This window comes from Oncorhynchus mykiss, chromosome 16 (genome assembly GCF_057628025.1).
Source record: "Oncorhynchus mykiss isolate SJ-2025 chromosome 16, ASM5762802v1, whole genome shotgun sequence".
Taxonomy (NCBI): Eukaryota; Metazoa; Chordata; class Actinopteri; order Salmoniformes; family Salmonidae; genus Oncorhynchus; species Oncorhynchus mykiss.
In genome coordinates this window covers 24,073,731-24,096,053 of record NC_143037.1, presented here as the reverse complement: position 1 = coordinate 24,096,053, position 22,323 = coordinate 24,073,731, and the positions used below count along the sequence as shown (strand labels likewise).

The 22,323-nt window shown below is 42.4% G+C and overlaps 1 protein-coding gene across 1 annotated transcript in view; it reads right to left on the bottom strand.

Moving 5' to 3' along the window:
* kcnh4b (potassium voltage-gated channel subfamily H member 4b) overlaps nucleotides 1-22,323 on the bottom strand; it is a 69,020-nt gene that overhangs the window by 44,181 nt on the left and 2,516 nt on the right. Inside the window, exons 2-4 of the mRNA XM_021565316.3 lie at nucleotides 3,963-4,196; nucleotides 2,681-2,806; nucleotides 2,266-2,396 (exon numbers count right to left, since the gene is read on the bottom strand). Coding sequence (XP_021420991.3) covers nucleotides 2,266-2,396; nucleotides 2,681-2,806; nucleotides 3,963-4,196 — 491 coding nt within the window. The remainder of the gene's footprint in view (nucleotides 1-2,265; nucleotides 2,397-2,680; nucleotides 2,807-3,962; nucleotides 4,197-22,323) is intronic.

The following is a 22,323-nucleotide window of genomic DNA, read 5'->3' as shown; positions in this document are numbered from 1 at the left end:
TGTGTTGTTGTCTGTTCACACTGCTATGCTTTATCTTGGTCAGGTCGTAGTTGCAAATCAGAACTTGTTCTCAACTAGCCTACCTGGTTAAATAAAGGTGAAATAAAAACATTTTAAAAATAATTTTAAAAAAATGTGTTATTGTTTTTGTTGAAATGGAGGAGAGGAGCATCCAGCATCGTGAAAACATTTATTGCAGTATACTGTTTTATCGCGCATGCATTGATGTGCAATGATATCCAATGATGTCAGAGGGAGCAAAACAGTGTTCGCAGTTTGAAATATTGCAAACTGACGCGGCAGTTTCTCCAAGTATGGATTCCAACTTTAATGTCATATATTGACATGCCAGCAGCATACCACCCTGCATGCCACTGATCGCTTGCCTCTGAAGCTAATCAGGGTTGGCCCTGATGGGAGACCAGATGCTGTTGGAGGGCCAGTAGGAGGCACTCTTTCCTTTGGTCCAAGGACACCCTGTGTTTGGGTGCTGTCTTTCGGATGGGACGATAAACCTGTCCTGACTCTCTGTGGTCACTAAAGATCCCATGGCACTTATTGTAAGAGTAGGGGTGTTAACCCCGGTGTCCTGGCTACATTCCCAATCTGGCCGTCATACCATCATGGCCACCTAATCATCCCCTGCTCCCAATTGGATCATTCATCTCCACTCCCCTGTAACTATTCCCCAGGTGGTTATTGTAAATGAGAATGTGTTCTCAGTCAACTTAACCGGTAATAAAAAAATAACAGAGTTGTAGGTTTGCTACTAACCCTCTAATTAGTGATTTTTCAGCAGCCACCCAAGAGATGAGTCTGACATTGAAAATGACCTGGCTTGTGCATGCGTGTGTAGCATTTTGTGGGAGGCGGAGTGTACATGGGAACTGCTGTGTGTGCCAGTGTGTAGGTACGTGAGCTATGCGTCTCTGTGTCCGAGTGTGATTCATTCCGAGCAGGTGTGAGTGAGCCTGTATGGCGGCGTAAACAGTGCCATCTGCGAGTAGGTGGGATCGGAAGCGTGGCACCAGGCCTCTGGCAGACGGGTGGGAGGTCGTAGCACACCGATGCCCAAGAAGAGGAGAGGAGGGCATGAAACACACCCACTCAGCCCCTGCTTTTCAGTATGAAAAATCTCTCTGGAGGCCCTATAGACATCCCAACACCCAGGGGAGTAAGAAAACCATCAGGGACATATATGATGACCTATATAATGCAGCTGCTGCTAGTGCAGCATTGCCATGTTCAAGGCAGCCACCATTACACTGTTGTCACTAGTTAATAAAGCCACAAAGGTAGAATTATGGATAAACCCCGCCCATTTCTAAAATGTATCTTCATATAATCTGATTTGAAAACCTAACCCTAACCACACTACTAACCTTATGCCTAGCCTTAAATTAAGACCAAACAGCTAATTGGTATAGCCAATTTTGACTTTGTGGCTGTAGAATCTGACTTTGTGGCTGTCTAGTTGAAACCCAGCAACACCCAGGGGGATAATGTAATCAGTTTCCACTCTGACCCCTAATCCACAATGCCAGTGACTCTATTCCTTAGAAACTGCCTTGAGTCTCCCGGCAACCATGGCTGGGAGGCTAAGATTTTGCCATTTTAATGCTGTGACTCCAGTTTCAACCTGCAGAGGAGGGAGAAATGGAGTTTCATGTTAGACCACACCAGTGGAAATGGATGTTAGACCACACCAGTGGAAATGGATGTTAGACCACACCAGTGGAAATTGATGTTAGACCACACCAGTGGAAATGGATGTTAGACCACACCAGTGGAAATGGATGTTAGACCACACCAGTGGAAATGGATGTTAGACCACACCAGTGGAAATGGATGTTAGACCACACCAGTGGAAATGGATGTTAGACCACACCAGTGGAACTGTATGATGTAGAACCTGTCTTTTGTTAGTTATTTATTGACAAGCCCAAACAGTTATTAAGAGGCATTGAACTTCACACATCTTAGTTTTATTGGGTATTTGAAATACCCATTTATCTTTGGGATAAGTTTGAGTATATGAACTTAAAAATGACCGTTATGAATTTGGTTAAAGTTTGAATGATTGTTGTTCCTTGCTCAATAATTATCACAGATGAAGAGAGAAGCCATTTTAGCCGTCAACAAACTTATGGAGAATATTTTCATGAAAGCATAACGCACATATGTAAACCAATTAACCAATCAGGAATCAGCTAATCAACCCAATGTACCAATAGAAGAATGAATAGAGGGGGTCCCAGTACTCACACTGCCCAGGTTGACCTCTCTCTTGCCGCCTCTGGAGAACTGGCTGGTCAGATGGTAGATCATGGTCCGCCCCCGCTTCCTGGCTTCGCTGAAGTGAGAGCTGCCACTCTTCCTGCTCCGCCTCTTATCCTCTGAAACGTTCAATCACACAGTCGACTTCCATCTGTTTTTTTAACATGCTTGTGTCATGTCACAAGACAATAACAAGTCTACAGCTCGGTGTCTATATGATTGAACTACTCAAACAATATCTTTGAAGTGAACACAAATGGCTGCCCAACGGCATAATAAATAAATAATAATAATGACAAACAGGAGAACATTGTGGAGGGGATAAAAGGTGGTAAATCATAAACCACATCCAAACCAAAGGAAAATAGTATTTGGTGAGAGCGATTTTGAAGTTGTGGCCTACCTTCTTTCTTGTGATGCACTTTGCCGTGTGTGTCAGTGATGTCCTTGAACGAGAAGAGGAATAGGACCATCTCCCCCTTCTCGTTCTTTATGGGCACAACGTCCAGTAGGCACCAGAAAGAGGTCCCTGAACAAGGCAAACAAACAAAGATTTTTTGAGGGAAAAAAAGAAGCAATGTAGGACATGATCCATGAGCTTCCTTGCATCATTACATGTAATGAATAAATTAATTAATTGAAAATGATACCGCAAAAAAAAAATGACGTTGCTCAGATTAAAAATGGTACTGCTGGCATCTCATTAATAACAGTGATAAAGCAGATAAAGGTTCAGAGCATTGTCCTTAAGAGAAAAAAAAACTCTTGCAACCGATTGCTCACGTTGGCTAGCTAAGTTCTCTTGGTCTCCTTGCACCATGCAATAGAAGTCTAATGTTAAGGCTGAGTTTAGCCAAAGTAGCAATTCAGGGTCTCTTGCTTTATTTAGATCTGTAGACACCCAGACTATCAACAAACTTTCCATTCAGTAATTAGCAACACAGTGGTTCACATCATTTCCTGTGTACGGTTTGGGTCTCTGTTGAGGGAACATAGCTTATAGTAAGCCTGTTTCGGAGGTGGGAGAAGCTCTTAGTGCTGTGTTCTGTGTGCAAGCGTTACATCTTATTGTGGGCCACCGGACAATACTGGCAATTCGTTTAGAATCCTACTTAAAATTCAGTCATTCAGAGGCGAGTGTATGTTCACACATGGACTCACACACACACACTAATTCCTTGAGTTAAACACTGCAGCCCTGTTAAACCTACTGCATAGATTCTCGTCCATATTTCCGTCTCTGCTTGCTTTTAGCTCCTTCCATCGCTCATGGGTTACAGGCTCACCTCTGTCACAGCTTGAGCTCTCCAAATTCAGACCTGACTCTCAAATTCACTCCAAACTCTTCACTCAGGTCAAACTGCTCAGATTGAACTCTGTCAATAGCATGGTGCATGTTGTAGTATGTAGTATGGTGCTGATTTCAAATACTTTATCGGCGCTTGAATGAGTGTGCCTGGTTTAATGGACTAATAGAGTAGTCCCAAACTGCAAACCCCACCCATATGGCACTCCAGGCAAACGCTCCAAGCAAATGCTCAAAATATTTGAAAGATTTCAAATAGTAGCTGAAGCCAGGTCTGCGTCTATGCTCGTGGGGCACACTCAATCATCACAATAGAATCTCTAGAACAGACATCCCCATTAAATAGAATAGAATTCTATTTCTACGGTCTCACTCTCACCGTTCTTCTTGTAGAAGTGGACCTCAGTCTGGAACTCCTCTCGTCCCTCCAGGGCCTTCTCCATCTGCTGGGCCACGTGCTCGCTGGTGTCGTGGCCGTACAGGAAGCGGCAGCTGCACTTCTTCTGCATCACCTCGGTGCGAGCGAAGCCCGTCAGCTCGCAGAAGCCGTCCGAACAGTAGACGATTGGGTAGCCGCGGTGGCCCTGCGCATTGCCCAGCAGGAAGTTGCTGTCTGTGGGGTCGAGGAAGAGAACGAGAATGTTTGTCAATCAGGAGTGTTTGGAAAGAACTGTTTGGTTCTTGCACGGGCTATATAGACTTACAGTAATAGTTAGGCCTATGCCTGGCTAATAGGTAGCAATTCGTGGCAGACCAACAATGCTCTTCTTGCCCTTTCATTCTATCCACACCTCGGGCTCCATCTACCCCCTTTCTTTTCCCCTTTTTTTCTCTCCATCTCATCAGCACCATGGACAGTGTCAGCCTAAACAGTACAATAGTAGTCTCGCAGAGCATTGGTGCTGTATTCACACATTATGGCAAAATTCCAATAATCTCTCGTTCACTGCAAACGCATTGGATTGTTGTATGTATGGGCAAGAGGGACCAGTCATTTACCTTAAAATCCATTAAGGGAAGTGAGCAAGTGCACATTTTGGGAGAAAGTAGAGATTTATTGGGATCACAACCTCCATTAATTTAGCTATGCCTGCAGGCTCTACCACCACAGATGACCAAACACCAATACTTCTGCCCAGGGGATCAACCCATTCCTGTACATGTAGGGATCACATAACAATATGTTCACATATGCCCAGTGGCAACAGACATGCTCTCCTCCCGTATTCCACAGAAGAAAATAACTGTGCACCATAAGCAGTTTGTGGCACCGAAAAGCAACAGTCAAGTACACCTGACTGTGTCTGGCATAACTGGCATTTACCTCATTTAAACATCTCGGTGTTCAAGTAAGGGCCGGGATTTGGATTTACACTTTAGGTCTACATGTCCATTAGGTATATAACCTAGGTTCCTTGAGGAGGAAGGCTACAATGTTTCCAATGTAAAAAAATTCAAGTCAAAGACTGAATCAAGGCAAGCTTGACACACACCACCAGCAACTCAAAATTCCAGAGGGAGTAGGCCACACTCGGAGGAGGAGTGCAAGAGCACGACGAAGGAGAGCTAAGCAGCTGAGGACACGCTTTAGACAAACTAGCGCTTTAATTGCCCGTCCTCGACAGTCAGGAAGCCATCCACTGGGGATTTTTCAAAGTGGTGACAGCCTTCACGGGCGTGCAGCGAGCGACAACAAACCCGCCACAGAGGAATTACATAAAGAGAAGCAGGCAGCAACCACCGGATCCACCGCCTCGACACCAGCAGTCAATGGAAGCTTCGTGGCGCACGGTTCCTGGCAAGCTGTGTCTTGAGAACCTGACATTTGATTGGCTATTTATGGCCCTTTGTGAAAGAGTCTGAATTGGTGGATTAAAGTGGTTCGTTATGAGGACACGCTGACTGTCAATGTTTTATCGTTTTGTAGCTACAAAATGTCCGAAAACTGCACCTCACCAAACAAGTTCAAAGAGTGTCAAACAATGAGTGTCTACTGAAGCAATGCCAATAACTCCCGAGGTCTAGAGAGAAACACTGACAACATAGCAAATACTATAGACCTCCATGTACTCTTTGCATGCTACCTTGTAGTCCTAACCATCAAACACTACATACATGTAGCAGAGTAGGCCTATAGACTACAGTTTGTTTTGCTAGTTTGTTTTTGCTAAACTCAACCCTATACATCTTCAGCTTATGCACTATGGTCTAAGAATACATTCACCAACTCTAGTCAGCAGTATCTCTATATTGTCTCCCAAGTGGGTCAAGGGTACCCCATAAATCACAGGGTAAGAATATCTTGGCACCAAAATGTTGAGCTATTCTGTACTTTAATGTATTTTGCATTCTCTGATACTGACTAACCATGATCCCTTGCGCTGTCATCTTTAGTGTCAGATTTGCAACTGCCCCAATTGAATCAACTGTAAATACAGGAAAACCACACCGCCTGCTTCACTCCAAATGTCAATGCTGTTAAAACCAATACATACCACAAGTTCCTCTTGTGGATGTTGTCATTGGGTATTGACACAGATATTGACCTGAACACACCTATCCTTAAAATCACAGCACATAATAAAGATGGAGTGAACCCGCATTGTGGTTGTCCATTAGCTGTGATAGATTGAATTGAGCCTGTTGGAGTATTTTCAGAATCATTTTTGTTGTATTGTTTGCTAGCTGGCTCTCATTGACTACCAATGTTGCTAAAGCTAGCTAGCTAGTTAATATAACTTGTTTTCTCCAAATGTATGTTAGCTAGTTCAGTTATATTATGAATATAACTAATCTGCTGTCGACATCAGATTTGAGAGCACTTGTTAGCTCCAAAGGTAGTTTGTAGCTTTGACTGCATGCTGACAGTGCATGTAGAGCCATCCAGTGGCTAGCCACACTACAAAAATAATTTTCCCAGGTTCCTGTGAAGCAATTTTATTGACAGTCCATGACAGAGTCTCATTATCAGCAAGGTGTAGTATGTGTTTAATTTAATTGTGTATTAAAAACAAGTTTGAGATCATTTTGAGAGTTTTCTTCAGTGGTTTGAATGAGGAATTAGGCTGCCCGGAAAAATATTGTCAGAGTTTGCAACAGTAAGGCGTAGGGTCAATTGTTGTCAATAAAGGCTTTGTGTCTCAAGCTTAAAATGTGTTCAGCCTGATAGTGTATGCCACTGTCTCATGTCTGAAAATATAAATTGACTTCACTACTAAGCTTCTTGAGAACTAATACACTGTAGACTACATCTCTAAGATCACTGCCAACGCTAGGAAAAGAGGCAGTAGTTGCCTCACAACAGAGAGGGGCCATAGAAGTCTGATAGAAGTCTGATAGAAGCACACTAACAAAGCACCCAAAACATAGTGGAGTACAGCATACAGTTGAAGTCGGAAGTTTACATACACCTTAGGCAAATACATTTCAACTCAGTTTTTCACAATTCCTGACATTTAATCCTAGTAAAAATTCCCTGTCTTAGGTCAGTTAGTATCACCACTGTATTTTAAGAATGTGAAATGTCAGAATAATAGTAGAGAGAATGATTTATTCCAGCTTTTATTACTTTCATCACATTCCCAGTAGTTCAGAAGTTTACATACACTAAATTAGTATTTGGTGGCACTGCCTTTAAATTGTTTAACTTGGGTCAAACATTTTGGGTAGCATTCCACAAGCTTCCCACAATAAGTTGGGTGAATTTTGGCCCATTCCTCCTGACAGAGCTGATGTAACAGAGTCAGGTTTGTTGGACTCCTTGCTCGCACACGCTTTTTCAGTTCTGTCCACAACTTTTCTATGGGACTGAGGTCAGGGCGTTGTGATGGCCACTCCAATACCTAGAATTTGTTGTCCTTAAGCCATTTGCCACAACTTTGGAAGTATGCTTGGGGTCATTGTCCAGTCGGAAGACCCATTTGCGACCAAGCTTTAACTGATGTCTTGAGATGTTGCTTCAATATGTCCACATCATTTTCCTACCTCATGATGCCATCTATTTTGTGAAGTAAACCAGTCCCTCCTGCAGCAAAGCACCCCCACAACATGATGCTGCCACCCCTGTGCTTCACGGTTGGGTGTTTTTCGGCTTACAAGCCTCCCCCTTTTTCCTCCAAATATAACAATGGTCATTATGGCCAAACAGTCCTATTTTTGTTTCATCAGACCAGAGGACATTTCTACAAAAAGAACGATCTTTGTCCCCATGTGCAGTTGCAAACCGTAGTCCTTGCTGAGCGGCCTTTCAGGTTATGTCGATATAGGACTCGTTTTACTGTGGATATAGATACTTTTGTACCTGTTTCCTCCAGCATCTTCACAAGGTCCTTTGCTGTTGTTCTGGGATTGATTTGCACTTTTCGCACCAAAGTAGGTTCATCTTCCTGAGCGGTATGACGGCTGCATGGTCCCATGGTGTTTATACTTGTGCACAATTGTTTGTACAGATGAATATGATACCTTCAGGCGTTTGGAAACTGCTCCCAAGGATGAACCAGAGGTTTTGGCTGATTTCTTTTGATTTTCTCATGATGTCAAGCAAAGAGGCACTGAGTTAGGCCTTGAAATACATCCACAGGTGCGTTCATCTCTAGGAGACAGAACACGTCTCCTTCCTGAGCGATATGATGGCTGCGTGGTTCCATTGTTTTTATACTTGCGTACTATTTTTTGTACAGATGAACGTGGTACCTTCAGGCGTTTGGAAATTGCTCCCAAGGATGAACCAGACTTGTGGAGGTCTAAAAATGTTTTCTGAGATCTTGGCTGATTTCTTTTGATTTTCCCATGATGTCAAGCAAAGAGGCACTGAGTTTGAAGGTAGCCCTTGAAATACATCCACAGGTACACCTCTAATTGACTCAAATGATGTCAATTAGCCTATCAGAAGCTTCTAAAGCCATGACATCATTTTCTGGAATTTTCCAAGCTGTTTAAAGGCACAGTCAACTTAGCGTATGTAAACTTCTGACCCACTGGAATTGTGACACAGTGAATTATAAGTGAAATAATCTGTCTGTAAACAATGGTTGGAAAAATTACTTGTGTCATGCACAAAGTAGATGTCCTAACCGACTTGCCAAAACTATAGTTTGTTAACAAGACATTTGTGGAATGGTTGAAAATCGAGTTTTAATGACTCCAACCTCAGTGTATGTAAACTTTCGACTTCAACTGTAAGTGCACAATGTGCATCATCAACTGACAAAAGCATGCGTGTGTATGTGCGTGTGTAAGGGTGAGCGTGTTTGTGTTTATACAGTGTAGTGAAAAAGTATTTGCCCCCTTTCTGGTTCTCTCTATTTTTTGCATATTTTTTATACTTAAATCAGATCTTCAACCAAAACCCAATGTTAAGTAAAGGGAACCTGTGTTTACAAATAACACTCAAATATATACACTTACTTCCTTTTTTTAATGAACAAAGTTATGCAACACCCAATTCCATTGTGTGAAAAAGTAGTTGCCCCCTTACACCAAATAACTGGTTGTGCCACCTTTAGCTGCAAGGACTGCAACCAAATGATTCCTGTAGTTGTTGATCAGTCTCTCACATCACTGTGGAGGAATTTTGGCCCAGTCTTCCACGCAGAACTTTAACTCAGCAACATTTGTGGGTTTTCAAGCATGAACTGTTCGTTTCAAGTCCTGCCACAACATCTCAATAGGGATTAGGCCTGAACTTTGACTAGGTCGTTCCGAAACAAGTTTGTTGCTTTTTAACCATTCTCATGTAGACTTGATTATGTGTTTTGGATCATTGTCTTGCTGCATGACCCAGCTGTGCTTCAGCTTCAGTTCACAGACGGATGGCCTGACATTCTCCTGTAGAATTCTCTGATACAGAGCAGAATTCATGGTTCCTTTCTATTAAGGCAAGTCGTCCAGGTCCTGAGGCAGCAAAGCATCCCCAAACCATCACACTACCACCACCATGCCTGACCGTTGGTATGAGGTTCTTACTGTGGAATGCAGTGTTTGGATTTCACCAGACATAATGGGACCCATCTCATCCAAAAAGTTAACTAAAGTTTGCCAAAAAGCAACCTGGAAGCACCTGGATGATCAACAAGACTCTTGGAAGAATGTTCTATGGACATACGAGTCAAAACTTTGGCAAAGCCGAGTCAAAGTCCAGACTTAATCCCAACTGAGAGGACCAGTTCATGCTTGAAAACCCACAAATGTCGCTGTGTTAAAGCAGTTCTGCAAGCCAGAGTGGGACAAAATTTGTCCGCAGCGACATGAGAGACTGATCAACAACTACAGGAAGCGTTTGGTTGGAGTCATCGTAGCTAAATTGGGCACAACCAGTTATTGAGTGTAAGGTGGAATGTGTGTGTGTGTGTGTGTGTGTGTGTGTGAGAGAGAGCGAGAGAGAGCGTGACTGTGTGGGTGAGTGTTTTTGTGTGTGTTCCGCAGTGCCTCAGTCCTTGGCCATAATCCTCTTAAAGATACACTATGCAGAAATCACTCCTCAATTTCCTGGTTGCTAAAATTTTAATAGTTTCTGTAACACAACAAGCCAGTATAGTGTAGAGAATCATTATACCATCTAAACCGTTGTGAAATATTTTTCCATGTACGAAAATAAAATATTTTCAGCTATTTGAAGCTGGTGTACAAAACCAAAAATAAAAGATGAAAAAATTAAATGTAAGATTGGGAAAAATATAAATAATGTACATAGAAGTGATCTACTGCTTGTTAGACTTGCTATCAACGAGAATGACATATCTGTAACACACATTTCTATGTGAATTTGGTCAGGGTTACCCAAAAAGTTGCATATTGCGGCTTTAAAGATCTTCCTTCAAGGATCTTGCCTCTATATAATTTAATTACACATCTATAAGGCACAGAACTGTAGATTGGAGCTAGATTCTAATGGTTACAGCAACAGACTGGAGCTAGCTGCTAATGCTAACAACAGGTCCTGTGTAACTCAGTTGGTAGAGCACAGCACTTTCAGTGCCAGAATCATGGGTTTGATTACCGCTGGAGCCGCCCATACAAAATTGTATGCAGGCATGACTGAAAGTCGCTTTGGATTAAAGTGTCTGATAATTGTCATATGTTGTTATTATTATTATATTAACAAACTGGAGCATGGTGCTAATGCTAACAGCAACAGACTGGAGCTAGATGCTAATGCTAACAACAGCAGACTGTAGCTAAGCTAACAACAGGCTGGAGCAAGAGACTGCTTTTGACCTTATACATTCGAGATGCTAGACTATATAAAGTCAGCCACTGTGAATGTGATACTCAAAGCACACAGATCGAGGGCCATGTCACAAAAGCTAATTTCAACCCTTAGTAAAAAATGAGCAGGCTCAGAGCAGCATTGTGATGCACGTAATTACGCTGCTTAGCTGGTTGCATAGCATTCTCCCTTGTCATTAGCTGACGTTAATGTTATTGTCTCGTTCAGAATGAACATATTTACACCGCAAGCAATGACCTGCACAATTGGCCAACACAGAGTTAACTCAATGCCAGTATCAATTGATCATTCAATGTAAAAATCAATTAACCAATCAAAATGACCATATCTAGCTAAATGTATTTCATCTAAAACAGACTGTCTGCTCTGGAGCTAACCTGGTATTACAACACATTCTTCATCCTTAAAGCAGAATACCACAGAGGATGGTGTATTTATTATCCCATCCCTCAGCTTCAAAGACACACGCACGCACGCACGCACACACACACACACACACACCCACACACACACACAGAAAGAGACAGAAGTAGCTAACCCAATCACTTCAACTGTCCACTAGCTGTCATAGGCAGCTCTTCTATTCAACCCTTAGTGCTGGCCCTCAGACCCCATTCATCACCCAGTTAACAATGACGCCACCTGGTTCAATCTACTGACGCCGCTCGCCTTGTCCCCTCTTGGTTTATCTGCCTACCGCCTTTCAAGGAAAAGTGTGCGGGGAGAAATGAACCAAGGTCTTATCTCGGCTCACAGCTGCCCCATAACCATGCTACCCAAAGGGTGACTGCTGCCTCCCTGCCTACAGCTACTGGCGAGGTCAGACTGGAGAGTTGACACTGTGGAAATACACACATGAACAAATAAACACACACAAACATATGCACACACCCACATATTGAAATACATACTCACAGCTGCAGATACACACACACTTTCAGCCGTGGGCACTGTGCCACCCAGAGGGTTTCTGTCAAGTAGCAGTTCGCGGAGCCTTTGAAAGCTCTGGCGTCCGGTGGCAAGCGCTTCCAACATTGATTGCCTGCGGTAGCCTACTCATCTATTTTATTGTGCTTCTGCCCATAATGAAGCAAACAAAGTTCTAAGGGAAGACCACTCAAAGGAAGAAATTAAAAGCCATCTCTGACAACAACAAAAATGAACAACTTTTACAGTGAGTGTATTGCAACAGGCCAACGCAAATTCTGAACTATACAGACAATCTGGATCATGTCAAAAAGTGACTCCCTCATAAAAATGTATTCTAAATACCAAAAAGGCATTGGGAAATGAACTCAGTTGCCCTCTGTGTTGTGGTCGTGAGTGAAGAAAGTTTGGCTTGTGTGTTTGTTTGGCCCCTCTGGAAGTGGCTTTGAGGTTCATGCCTTGACCCTTTGGAGCATAGAGAGGAAGTGAGGGCCTCCCCTGCTCCAGGCAGCCTAACACGCTGATACTGTCGTTTGGAGATAGACATCATAAGCGTATTCACAACTGGACAGGAATCGCACATCAAAGCTACAAGATAAGAAAATGAAAGCGAAGGAAAGGAGTATAGTGTTTTTATGATAACCTTCAGTGTTACGGCTTCATCTGATCTTGAAAAAAAATGACATAGAGCATCTGGTATCTCCTTCCAGTCACTTACAGTAGCGGACAGGCAATAGAACCATCAATCAAAGCTTAGGGCGTCTCAAGAGATATCAGCCTTCTTACTTTAGACTACTCATCCACCTATATTGCTAGTGGAATATAGGGCTCCGTCACGGGACTTGTTCCCTACAATGAATAGAGATAATTCTATCATACATTTATGTCATTCATTCGAGGGGGGAAGGAAGCTTGAAAATGGTACATGTGGACACACCTAATACTTGATAAGATAACAAACACGTGTATTTGCTGTGGTAACTTCTTCCTTGGGTTGATTTTATAACCTCTCCAATGCGAGGCTGCTTTTGCATCAATTGTTTATGTGCTCGGTCAACGTTTTTTTGGGGGGGTGGGGACTTGGGGGCTCGTCCCAGATTGTAATGAAAATAACAGAAGATATGTAATCATCATGAAATTATAATATTAATGGGTTAAGACATTTTCTTCCTGTCAATTAAGTATTTACAATATACTGTTTCATTATCCAAGGCTCACAATCACAATCCCTAATCAACGTTATTGGATTTGTGCTCCATGCTCAGAAGACAGCTTCTGAGCCTTCATTATAGTGGTTGACTCACTGCTGAGAAAAATACAATTATGTCCTTCTATTTAACAACTATGCCAATTACACACACTGACATCAACTCTCTCGTACTACAATTACATTCATCTCACCATTAGTTATTTTAGAAACATTAAAGCTCCAACTCATTTGTAGTCAATGGTCTGATTAGGGTTATCAATCATTTTCCAATGGTACCAGAATCTTGGGTAATTTTTGTATTTAACAGGTAATCTGTGGTAACTTTGGCAATTAGTTTTTTATTTAATCAGTTAAGAACAAATTCTTATTTTCAATGACAGTCTAGGAACAGTGCCTTGCTCTGGGGTAGAATGACAGAGTTTTACCTTGTCAGCTCGGGGATTCAATCTTGTAACCTTCCAGTTGCTATTCCAACACTAACCACTAGTCTACCTGCCACCTCACTTGAATAACTTTTAAAACATGTATTCATATATAGTATGATTTTTTTATATATACATATCTGTGTCCATATTGTTCATTAGTTTCTAGTTGATAGACCATATGGTTCAAGAGAAAATAACCTAATTAATGAAAAAAGCATCTAATCAACAATGGCATTATTTTCAATAAACTCTGCAACTCTTCGAACTCTTGTGTTTTTTCCACAACTGCCACCAATTTGGCACCAAAACATTTACAACAAAGACATAATGACATAGTAAAAATAATGTTTAAAAAAATGAATATAAAATAATACAGTATTTCATGCTGAAATCCTCATATATAATACCAATGCTATTCACTAAGTTGATGGTTTATACACTGCTCAAAAAAAATAAAGGGAACACTTAAACAACACAATGTAACTCCAAGTCAATCACACTTCTGTGAAATCAAACTGTCCACTTAGGAAGCAACACTGATTGACAATACATTTCACATGCTGTTGTGCAAATTGAATAGACAACAGGTGGAAATTATAGGCAATTAGCAAGACACCCCCAATAAAGGAGTGGTTCTGCAGGTGGTGACCACAGACCACTTCTCAGTTCCTATCCTTCCTGGCTGATGTTTTGGTCACTTTTGAATGCTGGCGGTGCTTTCACTCTAGTGGTAGCATGAGACGGAGTCTACAACCCACACAAGTGGCTCAGGTAGTGCAGCTCATCCAGGATGGCACATCAATGCGAGCTGGGGCAAGAAGGTTTGCTGTCTCTGTAGTGTCCAGAGCATGGAGGCGCTACCAGGAGACAGGCCAGTACATCAGGAGACGTGGAGGAGGCCGTAGGAGGGCAACAACCCAGCAGCAGGACCACTACCTCCGCCTTTGTGCAAGGAGGAGCAGGAGGAGCACTGCCAAAGCCCTGCAAAATGACCTCCAGCAGGCCACAAATGTGCATGTGTCTGCTCAAACGGTCAGAAACAGACTCCATGAGGGTGGTATGAGGGCCCGACGTCCACAGGTGGGGGTTGTGCTTACAGCCCAACACCGTGCAGGACGTTTGGCATTTGCCAGAGAACACCAAGATTGGCAAATTCGCCACTGGCACCCTGTGCTCTTCACAGATGAAAGCAGGTTCACACTGAGCACATGTGACAGACGTGACAGAGTCTGGAGACGCCGTGGAGAACGTTCTGCTGCCTGCAACATCCTCCAGCATGACCGGTTTGGCGGTGGGTCAGTCATGGTGTGGGGTGGCATTTCTTTGTGCTCGCCAGAGGTAGCCTGACTGCCATTAGGTACCGAGATGAGATCCTCAGACCCCTTGTGAGACCATATGCTGGTGCGGTTGGCCCTGGGTTCCTCCTAATGCAAGACAATGCTAGACCTCATGTGGCTGGAGTGTGTCAGCAGTTCCTGCAAGAGGAAGGCATTGATGCTATGGACTGGCCCGCCGTTCCCCAGACCTGAATCCAATTGAGCACATCTGGGACATCATGTCTCGCTCCATCCACCAATGCCACGTTGCACCACAGACTGTCCAGGAGTTGGCGGATGCTTTAGTCCAGGTCTGGGAGGAGATCCCTCAGGAGACCATCCGCCACCTCATCAGGATCATGCCCAGGTGTTGTAGGGAGGTCATACAGGCACGTGGAGGCCACACACACTACTGAGCCTCATTTTGACTTGTTTTAAGGACATTACATCAAAGTTGGATCAGCCTGTAGTGTGGTTTTCCACTTTAATTTTGAGTGTGACTCCAAATCCAGACCTCCATGGGTTGATAAATTTGATTTCCATTGATAATTTTTGTGTGATTTTGTTGTCAGCACATTCAACTATGTAAAGAAAAAAGTATATAAGAATATTTCATTCATTCAGATCTAGGATGTGTTATTTTAGTGTTCCCTTTATGTATATAGGATTTTGTTTTTCAGCATTTTCATTACATTTTGTATTTTTAAATAATCATATTTGATTATTTTATATATATTTAGAACATAAAGTCAGAGATAATTACAGACACCTGTGATAATCTGTAGTACCCAAAATGGCCACTAGATGTCTCATGATAAAATAATAAAATCCTTTAAAAAGTTACCAAAATTCAGGTAGTTTACTGGTAAACAAAAAGTTTCCAGTTATATACCCTCCCTTTGCTACCCTTGGTCTGATACAGTATGTAAAACAGAGGCGTTGTCAGGCACCACAACAGTTCAGTGTTACAAAGGGTGACTGGGGGAAGATGGGGTGAATCGACAACAAGCAGCAACACTCCTGTCCCCTTGGTATTAGTTTACAATGAGACACAGCCTGCCTGTCCCTGGAGTCTCTCCACTAGGTACAAAACAAGGAAGACAGCCCATGCAGAAATTACACTGTGTGGCATGGCAGCTCAGAGCACAAGAACGGTTACAGTATACAGCTTCATTGAGATGTTGCAACTGCCTGGGAACAGTGTTGTCAAGTCCGACGATCAAGCTTATTTATGGTAACATAATAATTAATTTAATATTTACTGGCTTATTGCATCTATCATCAAGGCAAGCACAAAGTAGTAAAAGGAAAATATATTTCTAATATATATATTTCAAAGCTCTCTTAACCCAAATAAAATATAAAGAACAAAATTCTAAATGCAACATGCAACAATTTCAACGATTTTACTGAGTTACAGTTCATATAAGGAAATCAGTCAAATCAGGCCCTTTTCAAATCAGGCCCTAATCCATGGATTTCACATGACTGGGCACTTGGGAGCCAAGCCCACCCACTGGGGAGCCAGGCCCAGCAAATCAGAATCAGTTTTTCCCCACAAAGGGTTTTTATTACAGACAGAAATAATCAGTTTCATCAGCTGTCCGGGTGGCTGGTCTCAGACGATCTCACAGGCGAAGAAGCTGGATGTGGCGTCCTGGGCTGGCGTGGTTACACGTGGACATAATGCCAAATTCTCTAAAACAAAGTCGGAGGCGGCTTATGGTAGAGAAATTAACATTAAATTCTCTGGCAACCGCTCTGGTGGACATTCCTGCAGTCAGCGTGCCAATTGCACGCTCCCTCAAAACGTGAGACATCTGTGGCATTGTGTAGTGTGACAAAACTGCATATTTTAGAGTGGCATTTTATTGGTGCACTGTGTAATGATCATGCTGTTTAATCAGCATCTCGATATGCCACACCTGTCAGGTGGATGGATTATCTTCGCAAAGGTGAAATATTCACTTACAGGGACATTAAGAAAATTGTGCACAAAATTTGAGAGAAAAGCTTTTTGTGCATATGAAAAAAATCTGGGATCTTTCATTTCAGCTCATGAAACATAAGACCAACACTTTACATGTTGTGTTTATATTTTTGTTCAGTATATGTGTAAAATTAATATATGGGCATTTCCAGGTAAAAGGACTCATGTGAGCACCAACATGTGAAGTTCATAAGAGCATGTACAATTGGGTGTCAAATGAAAGCTAAGAGTCAATTTGAATATATTTTTTGGGCATATTTAAGGCCAAAAATATGGAAAGAGGGTCTTAGAAAACATCTACCAGAAAAAGTCTTAAAGGGTTTTAGAAATACATCAAAACACAATATTGGAGTAAAGACCCCTGCAACCCAATATCAACACATATTGTGTTTTGGAGAAATTATTTGCCTTGTGTACAGTGCATTTAGAAAGTATTCCGACCACTTTTTCCACATTTTGTTACGTTACTACCATATTCTACACACAATACCCCATAATGACAAAGCAAAACAGTTTTTTTAGCACATTAATAAAAAGAAGAAACTTAAATATCACATTTATATAAGTATTCAGACCATTTACTCGCACCTTTGGCAGTGATTACAGCCTTGAGTATGACGCTACAAGCTTGGCACACCTGTATGTGGGGAGTTTCTCCCATTCTTCTCTGCAGATCCTCTCAAGCTCTGGGCTGTGTGGTTAGAGTTGTTCTCCCGATGGAAGGTGATCCTGAGCTCTCTGGAACAGGTTTTCATCAATGATCGCTCTGTACTTTGCTCCGTTCATCTTTTCCTCGATCCTAACAAGTCTCCCAGTCCCTGCCACTGAAACACCTCTCCACAGCATGATGCTGCCACCACCATGCTTCACATTAGGGATGGTGCCAGGTTTCCTCCAGTTGTGACGCTTGGCATTCAGGCCAAAGAGTTCAATCTTGGTTTTATCAGAACAGAGAATCTTGTTTCTCAAGGTCTGAGAGGCCTTTAGTTGCCTTTTGGCAAACTCCAAGCAGGTTGTCATGTGCTTGGGGACCTTTAGTGCTGTGACCACTGTGTTCTTGGGGACCTTCAATGCTGCAGAAATGTTTTGGTACCCTTCCCCAGACCTATTCCTTGACACAATCCTGTCTCTGAGCTCTACGGGATAATTCCTTTGACCGCATGGCTTGGTTTTTGCTCTGATATGCACTGTCAACTGTGGGACCTTATATAGACAGGTGTGTGCCTTTCCAAATCATGTCCAATCAATTGAATTTACCACAGGTGCACTCCAATCAAGTTGTAGAAACAGCACAAGGATGATCAATGTAAACAGGATGCACCTGAGCCCAATTTCAAGTCTCATAGCAGAGTGTTTGAACACTTAAGTAAATAAGATATTTCTGTTTTTTGTATATATTTTTTTTGCAAAAATGTCTAAAAACCTATTTTTTGCTTTGTCATTATGGGGTATTGTGTGTAGATTGATGAGGAAAAAATATATATTAGCAATTTTAGAATAAAGCTGTAACGTAACAAAATGTGGAAAAAGGTCTGAAAACTTTCCAAATGCACTGTAAGTTTAAGAAACATTGCCCGATATTTCCCAAAAACCAGTAACAGAATTACTGCAATTGCAATTACTGCTACAATGGGAATTTATAGTGGTCAAAAACCACAGTTGTGTCACCTGTTACAGACCCCCCTTCCACTTGCATACTACTATGTTCAGCTCATAACTGTTTCCTTTCTTATTCTGTCATCTGGTGGTCAAAGCAAGTGTGAAAACAACCCCTCCCTCTCTCCCTCTGCCTCTCTCTCTCTCTCTATTTAATGTCACCTCTCCCAGCTCTTACTGACACCTACCCATAAGCCCCTTCTCTTTCAATGTACTGTAACCAGCATCCTTACCCACTGAGCACCGACCGACACTGGATGTCCATGGAAATTGAGAAGTAGTTTAAATTTGGTCAGATCCCCCCGGCCTTGATTTCAACATCCACAGGCGTTGTTTTTTGATATGGTCCGGACTTTTTGACATTTTCCGGACTGGTTTTAGTTCACAAACATAGACATGGATGATTGGTTCAGATTTGGTCCAGTCCAGACCGGACCAAATTTTAACCAATCATAGCTGTCTATGCTTTTGGAGTTTGGAGAGCATAGTGCAGTACATTAGAGCACAGTAGAGTACAATAGAGTACAGTAAAGTAAATTAAAGTTAAATCAAATTGAGTAGAGTATTGTTCAGTACAGTCCTGTGCTGCACTGTACAGTAGAATATAGTTTAATACAGTAGAGCATACTAGAGTTGAGGACAGTATAATGTACTGAACTCTACTGTACTGTTTTGTGCTGTACTGTACTCTACAAACTTGTGAAACAGATGTGATTGGTTCAGATTTGGACCGGTCCAACCAAATTTGGTCTTGCTTGGGGGTGGAGCTCATTGAAACAATAACAAGTGTGTAGATTAGAATTATTTTTATTTTTTTTTATTTTTAATTTCACCTTTATTTAACCAGGTAGGCTAGTTGAGAACAAGTTCTCATTTGCAACTGCGACCTGGCCAAGATAAAGCATAGCAGTATGAGCAGACAACACAGAGTTACACATGGAGTAAACAATTAACAAGTCAATAACACAGTAGAAAAACAAAGGGGGGAGTCTATATACAATGTGTGCAAAAGGCATGAGGTAGGCGAATAATTACAATTTTGCAGATTAACATTGGAGTGATAAATGATCAGATGGTCATGTACAGGTAGAGATATTGGTGTGCAAAAGAGCAGAAAAAAAAAAAAAAAAAAACAGTATGGGGATGAGGTAGGTGAAAATGGGTGGGCTATTTACCAATAGACTATGTACAGCTGCAGCGATCGGTTAGCTGCTCAGATAGCTGATGTTTGAAGTTGGTGAGGGAGATAAAAGTCTCCAACTTCAGCGATTTTTGCAATTCGTTCCAGTCACAGGCAGCAGAGTACTGGAACGAAAGGCGGCCAAATGAGGTGTTGGCTTTAGGGATGATCAGTGAGATACACCTGCTGGAGCGCGTGCTACGGATGGGTGTTGCCATCGTGACCAGTGAGCTGAGATAAGGCGGAGCTTTACCTAGCATGGACTTGTAGATGACCTGGAGCCAGTGGGTCTGGCGACGAATATGTAGCGAGGGCCAGCCGACTAGAGCATACAAGTCGCAGTGGTGGGTGGTATAAGGTGCTTTAGTGACAAAACGGATGGCACTGTGATAGACTGCATCCAGTTTGCTGAGTAGAGTGTTGGAAGCCATTTTGTAGATGACATCGCCGAAGTCGAGGATCGGTAGGATAGTCAGTTTTACTAGGGTAAGCTTGGCGGCGTGAGTGAAGGAGGCTTTGTTGCGGAATAGAAAGCCGACTCTTGATTTGATTTTCGATTGGAGATGTTTGATATGAGTCTGGAAGGAGAGTTTGCAGTCTAGCCAGACACCTAGGTACTTATAGATGTCCACATATTCTAGGTCGGAACCATCCAGGGTGGTGATGCTAGGCGGGGATGCGGGTGCAGGCAGCGATCGGTTGAAAAGCATGCATTTGGTTTTACTAGCGTTTAAGAGCAGTCGGAGGCCACGGAAGGAGTGTTGTATGGCATTGAAGCTTGTTTGGAGGTTAGATAGCACAGTGTCCAATGACGGGCCGAAAGTATATAGAATGGTGTCGTCTGCGTAGAGGTGGATCAGGGAATCGCCCGCAGCAAGAGCAACATGGATAATAATACCCAAACATGCAAAGAATATTGCATATTTCAACCTTTGTGTACCTATTCAGGCTATATCACCATGAAGAGAGTGATATTCATATCCATAATTATGCATTTCTGGATAGTACAGATCAGGGACCTATGATGTAATTCCATTACCGGGTGTAAATCCACTTCACTTACTGTAGTTCAATAACCAAAATATATTTTTTTCAAGGTCAAGGTGTCAAGTCATAGCTGATACCCCATTCTTTCTGCAGACATCTTTTAATCTTATTTCGGAGCAGATATTTAAAGACATGCTCTGGAACTTTGGAGACTACTAAGTACAGTCGTGGCCAACAGTTTTGAGAATGACACAAATATTAATTTTCACAAAGTCTGCTGCCTCAGTGTCTTTAGATCATTTTTGTTAAATGTTACTATGGAATACTGAAGTATAATTACAAGCATTTCATAAGTGTCAAAGGCTTTTATTGACAATTACATGAAGTAAGAGTCAATATTTGCATTGTTGACCCTTTTTTTAAAGACCTCTGCAATCTGCCCTGGCATGCTGTCAATTAACTTCTGGGCCACTTCCTGACTGATGGCAGCCCATTCTTGCATAATCAATGCTTGGAGTTTGTCAGAATTTGTGGGGTTTTGTTTGTCCACCCGCCTCTTGAGGATTGACGACAAGTTCTCAATGGGATTAAGGTCTGGGGAGTTTCCTGGCCATGGACCTAAAATATTGATGTTTTGTTCCCTGAGCCACTTAGTTATCACCTTTGCCTAATGGCAAGGTGCTCCATTATGCTGGAAAAGGCATTGTTCATCACCAAACTGTTCCTGGATGGTTGGGGGAAGTTGCTCTTGGATGATGTGTTGGTACCATTCTTTATTCATGGTTCTGTTCTTAGGCAAAATTGTGAGTGAGCCCACTCTCTTGGCTGAGAAGCAACCCCACACATGAATGGTCTCAGGATGCTTTACTGTTGGCATGACACAGGACTGATGGTAGCGCTCATCTTGTCTTCTCCGGACAAGCTTTTTTCCAGATGCCCCAAACAATCGGAAAGGGGATTCATCAGAGAAAATGACTTTTACCCCAGTCCTCAGCAGTCCAATCCCTGTACCTTTTGCAGAATATCAGTCTGTCCCTGATGTTTTTCCTGGACAGAAGTGGCTTCTTTGCTGTCCTTCTTGACACCAGGCCATCCTCCAAAGGTCTTCGCCTCACTGTGCGTGCAGATGCACTCACACCTGCCTGCTGCCATTCCTGAGCAAGCTCTGTACTGGTGGTTCCCCGATCCCGCAGCTGAATCAACTTTAGGAGACGGTCCTGGCGGTAGCTGGACTTTCTTGGGCGCCCTGAAGCCTTCTTCACAACAATTGAACCGCTCTCCTTGAAGTTCTTGATGATCCGATAAATGGTTGATTGTGTTGACTGTGAAGCCCTTTTTGTGCAAAGCAACAATGACGGCACGTGTTTCCTTGCAGGTAACCATGATTGACAGAGGATGAACAATGATTCCAAGCACCACCCTCCTTTTGAAGCTTCCAGTCTGTTATTCGAATTCAATCAGCATGACAGACTGATCTCCAGCCTTGTCCTCGTCGACACTCACACCTGTGTTAATGAGAGAATCACTGACATGCTGTCAGCTGTTCCTTTTGTGGCATGGCTGAAATGCAGTGGAAATGTTTTTGGGGATTCAGTTCATTTGCATGGCAAAGAGGGACTTTGCAATTAATTGTAATTCATCTGATCATTCTTCATAACATTCTGGAGTATATGCAAATTGCCATCATACAAACTGAGGCAGCAGACTTTGAGAAAATTAATATTTGTGTCATTCTCAAAACTTTTGGCCACGACTGTATTTTTTAAACCTCCTTTTTTTGGGGCTGGATGTGTCAATGTGCAGTTCATGCATGCATAATCT